A 16,338-nucleotide genomic window follows, 5' to 3' on the forward strand; every position below is an offset into this window, starting at 1 on the left:
CTACCTACCATCTAGATATGGAAATGGTTTCATTTTCAATCTTGTTTTAAATTTTGTATTTCATTTATATCATTAATAAAATAATTAATACTTATCATACATATTTTTATTTATATTATTAGTATATAATATTATATACGTGCCCAAAATTGTTTCATATTTTTTGTACTATTCTATTTTAAAAAAAAATATTTTTAATTATACATCATGGGTTAACCTATTTGACTTGAAAGGTTGAACCACTAACCCACCCCCTAGATAGGAAGATGGCTTAATTTCCCATTGGTTCTGAGTTGTATATAAGTATATTTGATGTCCATCATTAATAAAATTATGCCTATTTTATCATAGTTATTTTTTAATATGACAAATATATAAAATAGAAATGTGTCCATTTTTGTTCAAATTTTCATTTTTTTATATTTTTTTTGTATTTCTTATATTTCTAAATTTGTATTTTTTATTTATGACATCATGAAATTATCAATTTGACCCAAATTGTTGAAGTACTTACCCACGATCTAGATGGAAAATATGATTTCATTTCTAAGTTTATTTAAAAAAAATAAAATTTCATTCTATTAATAATTATTGTGTATGGATTTATTAGTGGAATTTAATAATGATAAACAAAAGTATTTTTTATATTTTTAAATTTGTATTATTTATTTATGACATCATGAAGTTATCCATTTTACCCAAATGGTTGAACTACTTACCCACCACCTAGATGAAAAATATGATTTTATTTCTATGTTTATTTTAAAAATATAAAATTTCATTCTATTAATAATTATTGTGTACGGATTTATTAGTGGAATTTAATGATGATAAACAAAAATATAAATGTTGGATTCAATGAGAGAGAATGTGATTTATTTAATGACTTAAATGTGAAACTTAATGATAGGTAATTGAATGTACTTAATGGTATTCTTTTAATTACATATTCTGCCCTTTCAATGGAGATGAACTAAATTCAAGAAGAGAGGTATTTCAATAAATAAAAATTCCAAAAGCCAATAGCTCCTCATTCACACTTTTATAAGTAGTATGGACTACTTGTTTATTCTCTTGATTTAAGAAAGGTTTTTCATGAAGCCTTCAATCCATAAGATTGCTATTGTAATGATTAGGCTAAACAGGGCATTCAAATCTAACAATAGTTATTGCTTGAATTGGACCGTGGGATTTTGGTTCATAGATGGTCTAGGGGTGGAAAATAGACGACTATAGGGAGTAAGCTATTTGTAATTAACGATGATTGCAGTGGTGTTCAGCGGTTGGTTAGGTTAATAGAGATGACAGAACACCTTGGGGCTAAGGTTCAAAGTATCGGAAATGCAATGCATATTGGAGAGGCAATTTTAAGAGATATATATTAAGATATGCTTTGGATACGTATGAATATGGACAAAAAAATTAAGAAACACATGGATTCTCTAAGAAACTCATATGAATTTTTAAAGACTATATTAATAATGATAAATATAAGATTTATATGGCTATACATAAGTTATTTAAACATAAAAAGCGTACTTTAATGGTCTATATAAAGTGTGAAATATCGGGACACAATTGGGAATCATTGAAAAATGATGGAAGAACTAAAATGTATATACACACACCTTGGTTTTAACAAATCAATATAATTTGTATACATATTTATTATTAAAAATTAGTTTTTATTGATAGCCATCCACTAAAAAGTGAGTTTAATTAAAATTAAAATACATATTAATATGACAATAAGCATTTAGGATATGTCATGGTGGTGGACTTGTAGTCATTACAAATTACTGACTAGGGTTTAAATCCCTTTTCTCCTACTTGTGATTTTTAATAGAAAATTTACTCACGTGTCAAATTCAAACTTGAATTTGAACATTACTTTAAATATAGTCTTAAATGTAGTATTTAATTTGCCTTTTAATGGCAGCCATTAAATTTGACATTTAATTAAGAGTGATATACATTAAATTTGAATTAGAAAAGTTACTAAAATTGAGTGAGAAAGAGGGAAAAGAATTGGGCTGATTCTAATGACAAGAATTAGGCACTGGACAAAATGCAATGTATTGGTCTGTATTGATTGATACATTGCAAAATTTCAAACCTTGTTTGGGCCAACAAAGATGATGTTTGAAGCTCAGCTTGATCCCTATAAAGAGGTTAGCCAATTTGGTGAAGAGGTGGAACTATCCATTGTTGCTTTGAAGCTCAATGGGTTCAACTAGATGGGGTCACTTGTATGTTGGTTCAGTTATGCTCTGGTCAAGTTTGAACAAAATATGTAAGCTGAAGGAAGGGAGAGTGTTGGACAAAAGTAGTCATTACAAAAGCTACAAATAAGAATGGCAACGGGGAAGGTTCAAGGCAGGGAACCCTTCCACATCCCTGCACCATAGACAAAAATCCCCTATCTTGTTGTCACCCTATCCCTGGTGGTGGGGTGGAGAACCCCTCCTCATCAAGGATAGGGGAATCCCCAATTTTTTCCCACTCAAAGCAACCACGTTATATACATCAAATTTAGGGGGCATTTTTAAAAATGGTATTATATGAATTTTGGACATATTTTAGAAGTAGTATTATGAGATCATAGGCTTTAGGTAATCTAAGGGAAACTTAACAGTATTTTAGAAATTAATAATAAACTTATGGGTATTTTAATAATTTATCACTAGGTTTGGGTAATTATATACAAACCTCATCACTACCTCATCCCCAATTTGGAGCAAAAAAAAATTTCCCATCTCCATCCTGTTCTCATTTAAGATTGGGGAAAACCTGCCCCATTCAAGGTGGGATAGCGTGGGGCCCCGATTTAATAGGGAGATTTGCCATCCCTATTTAGAAGGTGAAGTGGTAAAGGCATTGATCTTTGAATTTTCCATCAATATGTTTGCAAGGGTTAATTGATTTTAAAGCTTTTCTTACATTGGGGGTAATCTCATTTTTAGGACTTGAACTTTCAAATGTGCTACTTTAGTACTTGAACTTCTAGAAATATATATTTTAGTCCAATTATGTTAAACTAACATTACAATAAGGGGTAAAATTACAAAAGTGCCTATGTTTCAACTCTCTTTTTTTTTTTTCACCGGTCATCTTTCTTCTATTTTTGGACTTTAGTCGCAAGCTAATGGTGGTAAGGTGAGCTTACTTTGTTGCTACTGATTTGTGTCCAAAGTCTAAAGGCTGAAGAAAGATGAGAAGAATAGAAAGAGAGTTAGAATATGGGCATTTTAATAGTTTACTCACCATAATGTTAGTTTAATGGAGTTGGACTTAAATGTATATTTTTGAAATTAAAGTCCAGGTACTAAAGTGACACTTCAAGATTTGAACTGAGACTACCCCCAAAGTACATGGTACCTATCCTCGATTTACCCTTAATTTCTTAGTATGCATAGAAGCCAAGGCAAGCATCGACATTTCCTATATAACATAGATGCAGCATTTGGTTGTGTCTTTTCACATGTCTTTTTAAGCTTTGGCAAGCTCATAGAGTTGATTTTTGGTCTTATTTCGTTTGGTAACAAAAACAAAAAATATTGAAGATGTGGACTTGGAAAAAAAAAACATAAAGATCAAAACCATTGAATTTTATAAGCTTCATATGAAACTTTTGGGTCTTTTGTGCAATAAATAAGGGCCCGTTTGGCAAGCCTTTTTGAGAAGATCTTCTTGTAGGCTTGTAGCTTTAACAGTCAAAAGACGCATTGAGCTTTTGACATAAGATGTAGGCAACCCAAAGACTGTTTAGGAGACGCATGTCTTTCTGCGCGAGCGTAAAATGCAAAAGACGCGAAAAACTCCATTTGGAGCTTCCCGAAATCAGCCCAAAATGGTCTTTTCGCATCATTTTGGCATTCTGTCTTTTGGCAGCTAGATCTTCCGCACGCCAAATAGAAATAGACGAAAATTCGGTCTACTCGACTTGTAAACAACCAAAATACCGCATGGAAAGATGCACCAAACACCCCCTAAGTCTTTAAATGCATTTTTTAAAGCTTAGTGGACCAAACTGTTTATCAAACAAGATATGATTAACTATTGAACACAATAATTGTTTAGCAGGTTGTGGAATTAATGATAATGCCCCACACCATGATAAAATGCATGGGATTCAACCTCTCATTGTGGTCCCATGTATTTTATGAGTGGCATGGGGCATTATCATTAGTTCAACTTTCACAACCCACCACACAACTATAGCATTAAAGCTAATCCAGTTATTTGAATTCTTACCAAACTGTCTAGATCAAGATCAGATTTAGCATAAAATGGTGCTCACACTGTACTCAAAGTAGCGTGCAAGTGTGCATTGGGAATATCTCCCTATGAATAAAAATATACAAGTATAGAGATATTCCCATTACACAATTGCAAGTGGTTGTGAGTACAATGTGTAGGAGGGGTAGGGCTGGGGTGAGGAGCAGTCTCTTTGAAAGACAGAGAAGGGTCTCGTGGACAAGGAAGTGAGGATCTTTGGGTTGAGGATGTAGGAAATGGGGATAACTAGGGGGTACTAGGTAACAGATTGCTTGGGATCGGATGATTGCTGATACGAGGAAGATCCCTATTTATGGAAGGGATCCCAAGATCCTAAAAGGTAGGAGATGAGGATATTCGCTTCGTATCAGGGAAGGGAATATTTGATTCGTTGTCAATTATTGGATGCGCTACTGGGGTATCGCCACGTGTTTCATGAGGATCCTCTCAGTGATTGGCTTTCCTTATCCTCGAGATCCCTCATTATTCACGTGTGCTACTGTTTTTTTGTGCATTATAACTAATCTTATGTGGCATGGTAACGTCACCGTTCGGCGGTTGGTACTTCGCTGATTCCACATGGTGGCTCACAGGGTTCTTTGCTGTTGTGGGTTCGTGTGCGTTCGGGCACACACGGGCCTCGCCATGGGTTCGGCCTGCTGTCCCTTCTAACTTGTCGTTAAGAGTGGGCTCGTGGGCTGTGAGTTCATCGCACGTTGTAGCAGGTGTAGCTTCATTGCACGCTCAAGTGGGCTTGGGTCCTTTGGATGGGTCCTTGTGGGGTTTTTTTAGGTTCGGGCGCTGACTGGGCTCGATGGACTACGAATTTATCGTGGTTTTGTTTCGTGTATTGTGAGTTTATCGCAGATGTGACGGTGTGTTACAGGTTCATCACAGCATGGGGATCGATTGCAGATTGCTCGCATATGCTTCTATGGTGTTAGTCTTGATGTCTGAGTGTTCTTTGAAGGTCTGAATAAGCAGTATATACCTACACAATGTAAACACTATTTTGTGAGGATTGAATTCGATTTCATTTTGATCTTAATCCCATAAATTCATTACGTCTTTTGGCCAAAGGGCACTATGCTTTTCCATTTTGGAAACACACAGCTTGGCTCAGCCCTCTCGTAAGAAGACAAAGAGACGAGACATTGAGATCAGATTTGGTCCTCATAGAAGCATGCTTACACTGTCCTTATAGGAATTGGGATTTGCATCTTACACCAATCTCACAGCCACGTTCCACCACCGTGTATTGAAAATATTTCTCCATAGATAATAAATACAAATAGGGGAGATGTTTTAAATATGCGAAAAGGACATGTAAGGAGCGCTCCGTAATGTATAGATCCTGTCCCTCCTCATATCCTATTGCACTTGTGCATTTGGAACTCGATGTGATGTGAGATATTCTCAATGTACAGCTGTAATAGGCAGGACAAAATCTAACTCCGAGGCATTAGGGCTATAGGCTGTGCTTGGTTTCCCTACCTTTCCCTTCTTTCGACCCAAACACAGCATTAGAGAGAGAAACCTATAAATAATTCCAGTGACTTCGTTGAGCTTGAACGAACCATATTGTTAAAAAGTAATCAGAATATGCATTTGGCGGGGATCACCCCATGATTAATCCATCCAAATATATTCCTTCCATGTTCATACTTTGCTTCGCCTGCACTGCGAGTAAGAAGAAGCTTTGACTGCGTTTCAGGAAACCAGGGTTCTAACCTCTACATCTTCCTCCGCTCCTCGGTTCTCTCCAAATGGAGAATGGGATCGGGATAATTGAGGGTTTCATAAGGCAAAAGTCCATTACGTCCCTCTTCCGCAGTGGTCGAAAGTCGGAAGAAGAGACGAGCGATGACTTTTCCAAGCCCATCCCTCAACTATCTCCTATCGCTAATTCCGTCGTCAGTCGTTGTTCCAAGTAACATTCGTTCTTTTCTCTCGTGTCAAATTCATTTGTGCATAAGGAACTAGGGTTTATTTGTGCTTACTTACGTGGTTTACGGCGAAGATGAAGTTGTAGGTTGTCTTAGCTTGACCTCATTAAATGGTGACTAGGATTATCTAGGTCTACCCAGATACTGAAGAATTCAGCTACCAGTAATTTGATCAATGTAAAAGCAGATGCATTTAATATCTTTTTTTGTAGCCTGTTGGGTACCATGTGAAATGACATGGCTATATTCTGGGATTTCCTTTTGAGTTTATTTAAGGATGAGCTCAATTTCAAGTTTTGAAGAATGCACCCAGTTAGAGGTTTTCTTTACAACCAGAAGTGAATCTGTTTTAGACAAGAGTAAATGACCGTATGGGTTCAATACCATGGAACAGGAGAATGAAATCTTTCTTCCAAGTGGAATCCAAAAAGCCCATTAATTTGACCATCTTTAAGCGGAGAATGCCTCTACTATAGGTTATACAGGAGTCCAATACTTAGTTTTGGCAAGCTGACTTACAGAATAAAACAGAGCCTATGCCTTTTTTCGAGAAGCATGGATTTCTGCTTCTTTTCTTGGCTCTTTTGTTCCCTTCTGTTTTCTTTTCTGTTTGGTATGCCTCTTTAGACCATTAAGATAAATTTTTGCTACTTTTCAAGAAAAAAAAAACACAATAAGTCCCTAAGACCCCTTCCAGGAAATTAAAAATAATATCTGCTTGCAGTAGAATTGCCACAGTTGCGTTGCTGAGCATGGGCCTTGGTGCAATGGTTGGGTTGCTCCATTGCAACCTGGGTGACTCAAATCTTGGAAACAGCCTCTCTGTATGCACAGGGTAAAGCTGCGTACATCTGTTCCTCCCCAGACCCACATTTGTGGGAGCCTCGTGCACTGGGCTGCCCTTTTTTATCTGCTTGCAGTAGAATCCAGTGTTTCGGAATCTTGTTTGTAGTATGAGAGAAACCCAATGTTTCATATGGATGCAGACATGCAAATTAAAATCAATCTATGGAGTGTTGGAATCTAATGTGAGTCCAGCATGGATACTTTGTCCACTTATGTGAGTCCATGTAATACTGGCAAAATACAAAACAATATGCATAAAAAATGACGTGGTTCTCACTTTACTTCTCTGCTTTGCCTTCCTTTAAGATTCCTTGTACTATCACAGGATTCTTCAAATTCCAACAGAAGAATTGCAACATTGCTTCGAGACTCAGCTGCCTGAGCATGCTCAGCATGTTTCTACTTATGCTCGAAATTTGCTAGAATTCTGCTCATATCAAGCACTCAATGTGTTGACTCAACGCCCAGATTATTTGAGTGATAAAGAATTCAGCTTATTGACATATGATATGATGCTTGCATGGGAAGACCCTGGTGTTAAGAGCGAGCCTGAGCCCTTACACAAAGTAAGACAATCATCATTTTTAAGAAGCGTTGAAGATTGCTCTTTTTTCTGATCATTGAAATACTGAAGATTAATGTTATCTATCTATCCGTAGATAGATTTTTTTGAACAGCAGGACTCTTACTAATGTGAGGCTTCTATACACACTTTTATTTTATGTCATAGGGAGATGAATCTTGCAATGTTCAGGAAAATGAGAATGAGGATGGATGGTCATTTTTTTATTCAAATTCAACAAACATGGCTGTTCAGGTTCCTCCACACATCCTAAATATTCTCTGTTTCTCTACAAATTGGTAAATCATTTAATACATAATGTAAGGTGGTGGAAAGCTGCAATCATATTACTTTACACAGAATGTTTCTTTGCAAATTGCTAAATCATTTAATGCATAATGTAAGGTGGTGGCAAGCCACAATCCTATCACTTACAGTGTTCATACATGCAGAGATATTGGGCCAGATGAGCCTTAGTTTAGTTTAGTGTTATATTTATTATTTTTATTTTTTTTTGTGTTAATGGGCCAGTCAACCTTTTTTCTTTAAGTTTATAAGCATCTGCCCTGTACAAGGGTATCTACGTAATTATCTCTAAATTTCTTTTGATTTAATTAATAAAAATTTGGAACTGGAGAGAGAGAGTTCAATATTCTCCTCTCCTCCTTTGTTTCTCTTCTCTTCTCTTCTCTTCCTTTCCTGCTCTCATACTTTTATCTTTCTTGCTGCATTTTCTAATTATGGGAAGAAATAAGTGCTGGTTATTTTTCTTCTTGGTATTAGAGCATATAACTATCTTTTTTTCTTTTCTCCTTAATCCCATACACATTGTGTATGGAGAATTGAATGGATAATTGATTAAAGAAGATAATCAGCCCAGTTGGTAGAGGATTTCAGGAGAAAAGAGGCGATCAGATTGGTGCTCAAGACAGTTTTTGGAGTTCTTGCCCAAAACCCTAGAAACTGGAGATTTTTGAATTAAGGGTCCTAGAGGGGTTTCCAACTTGGAGCTCAGGGCTTGAAGGGATCCTTTTTAATTGCTATAGAGATTGGTTCAAGTAGAACTGATTTTTGGAAGGCCTACAAGGGGCAGTTGGGTTTTTTCTTGTTTTCTCTTGGGTTTCTGGGTATGGTGAAATCACAATCTGGGGATCCTGTTGAGGTCAGTTTTAGTTGTTATCTTTTCCAATGATTCTTATTTGCTGTTTGAATATTGGTTCTTGAATTTTTAGAAACAATGAAGCACTCTGAAGTAGAAATCAAGCATAGCTCAGAGTTTGGATGGGCTCCAAGAGCCTCTGTTGACCCTCTCTAGCCATGACCATAGTGAAGCTTGATGGAACCAATTGTTTGGCTTGGTCATAGTCAGTCAGAATATATGTTTGTAGTAGAGGAAAGTGGGGGTATATTTCTGGTAGTAAGAAGGAACCTTAGGAAGATGATCCCTCCCACGAGACGTGGATGCAGGAAAATTATATTGTTATTGGTTGGTTGGTGAATTCAATGCAACCTCATATCAGCCAACGTTACTTGTGGATAAATTCTGCAGAGGAATTTGGGATATTGTTGTAGAGACGTACTCCCAGAAATTGAATGTGGCTAGAGCATATAAGCTAAAAAATGATGTGAATAATTTATGACAATGGGAAAAACCATTAGCCGTTTATTATTCAATGCTGAAATCTCTGTGGCAAGAAATTGATTTTGATGGAGGTGATTGCTTGGGAGAGTAAAAAAGATGTTGAAACATATAGAAAACTTGTGGAAAGAAACAGGGTGTTTGAATTTCTTATAGGGCTGAATCCAAAATATGACATTACCAAACAAAATATATTGGCAAAGGATGATGTTACCCTCTCTCATGCTGATTCTATGGTGAGTAGTGAGGAAAGCAGAAGGAAAGTACAAGTTCAGGGGTAATTCCGGTTGACCACTTTGCTAATGTAGGGGCGAAACTTGTATCGCCACATAGCCTCTTCAGAATTTTTCAACCAACCCACCACCACTTTGGAATCCCCCTCGGTTATTAGGTGTTGTACCCCCAGCTGGTTTGCAAATTGCACCCCTTGTACAACAGCTAAAAGTTCTGCCTTGATGGAGTTCCCAAATCTCAAGGGACCTGAGTAAAGCAACAAAATCTCTCCCTTCGCATTTCTCAAAGCACCCCTCATTCTGGATAAACCTGGATTACCCATGCTACTTCCATCAAAGTTCAACTTTAGTGAGCCTTCGGATGGAGGAGACCGACTTGTAATTGATTTGTTCTTTAGAGATGAACACCTCGCTATTGCTGACCAATTTCTCAAAAGGTCATTAAAGGAGAATTGATGAAATATTTCTAAGGTCTTCAGCCAATGTATTGCCCTATTTAACACACAGTCTTTCAAATCCTGGCTGCTCCTTTCCTTTTCTTGAAAGATTCTAAGATTTCTTTCTTCCCAAAGAGTCCAAATCAAGGCAGAACGAGCACATCTCCACATAATTCTCCCTGTTTTTGTAGGCCAATAAAAGGTAGAATGGTTGAAGAGCATGTGAACTTCTGCTGGTAGACTCCAACTACCCCCAAACAACGAAAGTAGCCAAGCCCAAAGGTCTGCAGAAAAGGGACAAGATATTAATGCTGAATTTGAAACTAAAGATTTGGGAGAATTGAGATACTTCTTGGGGATTGAAGTTGCTAGGTCCAAAGATGGCATCTTCAATCTCCTAATGTAAGTACTTACTTGACTTGCTTATTGAAATAAGCAAACTTGGGGTCAAACCTGCTATCACACTGATTGATCAGAAAGCTCTTTGCTTCTGATGAAGAGTTACTTGAGGATAGGGGAGTGTTCTAGAGGTTGCTTGGGTAGTTGTTGTACCTATGCATGACTCACCCTGACATTTCTTATGTTGTTAGTGTCATTAGCTAGTTTATGCATGCCCCCAGAGATACACATATGGCTGCAACAGAGAGAATTTTGAGTTACTTGAAGGGTATGCTAGGAAAAGGTATCCTTTTTGGAAAGCATGGTTACAGGAAACTGGAAGCATACATAGATGTAGACTAGGTAGGATGTATTGATGATAGGAGGTCTACATCTGGGTATTGTACTATGGTTGCTGGAAATTTGGTTTCTTGGAAGAGCAAGAAGTAGTTAGTGGTAGCTAGGTCTTTAGCTGAGGCAGAATAGAGAGCCATGGCACATGGTGTATCTGAGCTTTTATGGTTACAGTCTCTGATGGAGGAGATGGGTGAACCCTTGATGTTGTATTGTGACAATTAAGCGGCCATTAATGTAGCACATAATCCTATCCAACATGATCAAACAAAGCATATTGAGGTGGACAGGCATTTCATTAAAGAGAGAGAGAGAGGAATTGGGAGAGGTTTGCCTACCCTTTATTGCATCTGAAAAGCAACTGGCTTATGTACTTACCAAGTGAGTTCCTAAAGCTAAATTGTAGCAATATGTATGCAAGTTGGGCATGATTGACATCTATGCTCAACTTGAGGGGGAGTGTAGAGATATTGGGCCGGATGGGCCTTAGTTTAGTTTAGTCTTATATTTTTTATTTTTATTTTTGTGTTAATGGGCCTTTATCTCATGGGCTTGTTAACCATTTGTATCTAAGTTTATAAACATCCGCCCTATACAAGGGTATCTATGTAATTATCTCTAAATTTCTTTTGATCAAATTTATTAAACAAAGAAGATAGAGGCTGAAGAGAGAAGGAAGAAGAGAGAAGAGGGAAGAGAGAGGAGAGAGGAGAGAAGAGAGTTGAGAGCCAAAAAAGTCAAGATGATGGCGCCAACTCTCATATTTATATTAAGGCGATCATATAATTAGGAAATGCAATAGTACCTTATGGTACTAATACTGACATAACACATACATAAACAACCTTTTAACACTCACCCTCAAGTTGGGACATAGAGGTCAATCATGCCCAACTTGTCACATAAATCATTATGTCGCGAGTGATGTAAGTCCTTTGTGAATATATCTGCAAGTTGCTCTTCAGATTTGATATAGGGTGTACTACTGATCGAAAACAAATTTATGGGTAATTTTGGAACATGCAAAACATTAGAAAGATTAAGGCCAAAGGGAAGGGATATGGTTCCTTGACCAGCAATGGTGGAGAATGAGCCATTGGCTAGTGTCACTTTATCCCTCCCAAAGAGGAGATGATAAGACTGAAAATAACTTGACTTACCAGTCATATGGTCTGATGCTCCAAAATCAATTATCCAAGGAGAGTCAGGGGAATGAGAAGAGATATGGAAAGCTGTGGCAGAGTTACCTAATGTAGATGCAAATGAGGTCGAGGGAGAAGGGGCAGAGCCCATCAGACGAATTGAGGATCAAAACCAGAGGGGTGCGTCAGAGTCACAGTAGTAGTAGAGGATTGAGTCTCCTGAGAGGCCATGTTTGCTGCATTGGACTTCCTTGGACCTTGTTGTCCTTGCTTCTTATTCTGATATGAACTCTATTTCTTGCTCAACTCCTGAGCCCACTTTGGCTTCCCATGAAGTTTCCCAGCAAGTATCACGTGTGTGCCAAGGCTTCTGCCAATGAATACACCATAGTTTGTCCTTATCGTCCACCCTTTTTTGAGAGTCTTCCTTCTTAAAGGAATTTCCCCTACCTGTAACAATATTCCCTTTTGCTGCCAAAGCAACTGAATCCTCTTCAGAACTATTCATCAAGTTTCTTTCGCTTTCCTCTGACTGTATTAGGGCATATTCCTCTTGGACAGATGGGAGATCCTTGCTTCTTAGGATTTGTACCCTAATGGATTCATAAATAGGATTTAAACCTATAAGGAAGGCAAAAACTTTCTGCTGTGAAACAAGTGCCTTGTAAGCTTTTGCATCTTCATCACACTTCTAGTTCACATTCTAGTAATGCCGTAATGGTCCAAGTCCTTTTAGATGGAAGTCAAGTCCGAGTAGTACATGGAGAGGCTTCTCTCCCGCTGTTTACAAGTGGATGACTCTGCTTGTAACTGGTAAATCTTTGCATAGTGACGCAGTTCAGAGTATGTTGACTTTGCTTGTTCCTAGATCTCATAAACCATTTCAGCCCACATAAAATTTCTTCTCACTTGAGGTTGCATAGACACTAGGAGCCATGACATTACCTTGCTGTTTTCTTGGTTCCACCTGTCATGTTCTGCATTCCTGGAATTGGGTTCTTTAATTTTCCCATTTATGTACCCTATTTTCCTTTTGCAGTAATGTACAGTCTGATCCCCTTTGACCATTCTAGATAATTAAGTCCATCCAGAGGTATAACAGCGATAGGGAAGGATAAATCTATACCCCCACTCATCCCATTCTGCATTGAGGAAATGCCAGATGTGGCAGAGTGTTCAATACTCATGATGGCTGCTTCAGATCACTCCTAAATAGCCACAAGACTAAAGGGCAGAGCAGTCCAACACTACAACAGATTTATTATTATTATTATATTTTCACAGTCCACACTATCTCCCTTTCTCACAATGTACTACTGCTGGGAGTAATAAAAAACTGCACCAAGAAACTGAGAAACTCCAAACTTTTGGACCCAACGAAGCCCTACAAACATTCAGATATTATCCTACTGCTGTTGCAGTACACACAGGTCATCATAGACCTACAATCTCATCACAAGGTTTCTGTTACAGCACACACAGGTCATCATCGACCTACAAACATATCACAAGGATCACATGATCCACACAGAGGGGAAACTACAGGTGCTGATCACCTCACATCAGTCAGTCGAACCTGTTACAGGTTCTGTCTTGGTACACAACCAAGAAATAAAGAAAAAAAGGAAGAAAAAAGCTTCTCAGATCAGTCCAGTGCTGTTCTCTGGGTTCTCCAAAAAAAAAAAAAAATAAAAGAGCAGTTGAGGAAGAAAAAACTTGATCAATCTCCCTTTCACTCTGATACCATATTAAACGGAGAAGATAGAGACTGAAGAGAGAAGAGGGAAGAGAGAGGAGAGAAGAGAGTTGAGAGACAAAAAGGTCAAGCTGGCGGCACCAACTCTCATATTTATATTAGGGCGATCATAATATAATCAGGAAATTACAATAGTACCCCTATGGTACTAATACTGACATAACACATACATAATCAACTTTTTAACACAATTAATAAAAGTTTGGGGCTGGTGAGAGTTCGATTTTCTCCTCTCCTTCTCCTTTGTTTCTCTTCTCTTTTCTTCTCTTTTCTTCCTCTCCTGCTCTTGTACTTTTATCTTTCTTCCTGTATTTTCTGATTAAAGGAAGAAATAAGTGCTGGTTATTTTTCTTCACAAGATATTATCAAAGTTACTGTAGTGTAGCTTAATAAACCATTGGTCTCTTGAAGTTATTATCATCTGTGTAGTTTCTCATTCTTTTTGTTTTCTTTTCTTTGGTTTCTGGACCAGGTTGATGACAAAAAAACTGTCGGACCAGAGGCTTTTGCACGAATTGCTCCTGCTTGTGCTGCTGTAGCGGATATAATTACAGTGCACAATCTTTTTGAGGCACTCACAAGCTCTTCAGGTGGCCAGCTTCATTTTTTCATATATAACAAGTACCTTGGAAGCCTTGACAAGTATGCTTTAGCTCCTTGAGTTGCACCTATTGTGCAACATGAAGTTCTTTTTAATCAGATTGTACTGTTATAATCATGTTAGTAGTGTTTTCTACATTTTTTTATCGGTAGAGTTTTCTACTATGTTCTTTTATATTCATCTCTGTCCTATATATTTTAGGTCATGCTTATTTCTAAAGACACATGCCATGACAATTGGCATATGTTCTATCTCAGTTTTGCCCAATTCAGTTGAAGTTAGTTTACATGAGATGTATATTGATAAATCTGGGGGCAACTTGCTTCTGCTTGGAGCAAAATCCCCTTTTAGTTTCATTTTTTTTTATAGACCACATGCCTATAGGAATACAAGGCTCTCTCACTATTCAGCAGACATGCCCTTACCATCTGTAAGTTCCCTTCAATGAGCAGCTTGCTAAAATTTATTTCACTAGCATACTGTACTACTTGCAACACAGCCATTAACTCTGCTATTAGGGACTCACCAACACCAATGAGGTCCTTCCATTACTTGGCCCGTCTCATCTCTAATTACTCCTTTGATTCCTGGTTGTCTTAGGTTTTTCTTTTTTCATACTAAATTAGAATTTGTTGAAAATAAAAAAGAAATTACAAGGGGGAGGTGATTAGGAATCACCCGAGAGAGAAAAGGAAAATCCCAACATCAAAATCAACACTCCATCAACCTACATGAAAGCGCAAACAGGGTGAAACAACAATACTCAACAACACTACAAAAGACAACTCCAATAGACTCAAAAACAAAATTATTCCTCAAGATCCTCTTCCAAACCTTCTCCCTTGACCCACATTTCCCTTCCTTTTTTTTTTGAAGGATAAATTATTTTTTTTAAAGAAAAAAGAATAAATACATCAGAAAGGTGATAAGGCATCACCAGGAGAAGAACAGCCACAAGGCCCCCAAAAAGACCCTCTAACTGCTGTTATTGATCAAAAAAAAAAAAAAAGACCCGCTAACCTCACAATTTACAAACATGAGGTTACCCCACCCATTCCAAGCAAAGATCAAGGCAAAGCCCCAAATAAACCCAATAATACATAGACCACCAACCCAACAGCTGGCCAAAAGCAGAAACCCCTCCTCGCAGCCCAACCAAGTCTTCAGTCTTCATCTGTGAGTGAATCTTCTTGGGTTGAAAAGTCCTCATCCCATGATTTGTTTCCTTCCCAACAGGTTTTCTTCAACTTCTATTACTTTCTTTTTCTTTCGAATTCCTCAAAATCCCTTCTGGCACCTCTCCTTGCTTCTTTTCTTGAATTATTTAAAAGCTTTTCTAGAAATTGCTTCTCTACCAAAGAAAAATAACCCCAAAGCTTTACCAACCTCAACATCTCTATCTGCAAGCCTCTTCGCATCCAGGCTGCCTTCAGAGTCTACCTCTGGGACTGCAATTAGATTGTCATCTCTCTTTGAGACTTCGCAATCCTCCTTATCTTTTTTCTTTTTTTCTTGAATTCTCCCAACCTCTCAAACTCTGCTTTGTGTATACTCACCACAGAAACATTCAGATTGTCAACACCATCCCCACCAAGAATCTTCTGGTTAATGACTTTCTTGCTTGCTCCTCTTCTTCTATACACCCTTTTATGTTACTGCAAGGACCAGTTCTGATCAAGCCCTTCGTAGCATGCACCAGATGGGATTTACTAGCACCCCTAAGTTTCTTTGCATCCACTACTCCATCTAAGACCATGGGAACTGGATAAACCTTATTTCTACCCAAATCAACTCCAATCTTACCCACATCACTTCTTCAACTATCGATTTTTTTTTCTAACTTCTTTGAGAAATCACACAATCCTCCTCAACACCAATATGACCAGGCTCATAAATGTCATTAGATGCTTCCAAAACTTGTGGCACCACTGCTTGAGAAGAAGTCAATGTTGCTTTAGGATACAAGGTCATGAGAGCCATAAAGCCAACCTCGGGTTCATCTGAAAATCAATCAACATTCAAATTTGCTTCACTTGAAACTTTCCGGACCTCCTCATTTGACTTTTCATTCGATCCTTCACCATCACCTTCCCCTGCAGAATCTCCCACAATACGATCATTTGACGATTGCTCATCACTTCCACCTTCCACCAGCTTGACAGTCTT

General features: G+C 37.8%; 1 protein-coding gene across 5 annotated transcripts in view; it reads left to right on the top strand.

Moving 5' to 3' along the window:
- The first annotated feature begins 5,775 nt into the window (after nt 1–5,775).
- The window catches only part of LOC104589907 (polygalacturonase inhibitor (DUF639)), a 70,111-nt gene continuing 59,548 nt past the window's right edge, over nt 5,776–16,338 (top strand). For 2 of the 5 annotated variants that reach the window (XM_088903947.1, XM_088903948.1), the window contains exons 1-4: nt 5,783–6,208; nt 7,396–7,636; nt 7,801–7,887; nt 14,044–14,213. In XM_088903947.1, the coding sequence (XP_088760073.1) occupies nt 6,045–6,208; nt 7,396–7,636; nt 7,801–7,887; nt 14,044–14,213 (662 nt within the window). In that variant the 5' untranslated portion in view covers nt 5,783–6,044. Of the gene's footprint in view, nt 6,209–7,395; nt 7,637–7,800; nt 7,888–14,043; nt 14,214–16,338 lie in introns of all 5 variants that reach the window. The other 3 variants (XM_010248376.3, XM_010248378.3, XM_010248380.3) reach the window with 3 other exon arrangements.

The sequence above is a fragment of the Nelumbo nucifera genome, chromosome 4, assembly GCF_055504915.1.
Source record: "Nelumbo nucifera cultivar China Antique chromosome 4, China Antique-T2T, whole genome shotgun sequence".
Taxonomy (NCBI): domain Eukaryota; kingdom Viridiplantae; phylum Streptophyta; class Magnoliopsida; order Proteales; family Nelumbonaceae; genus Nelumbo; species Nelumbo nucifera.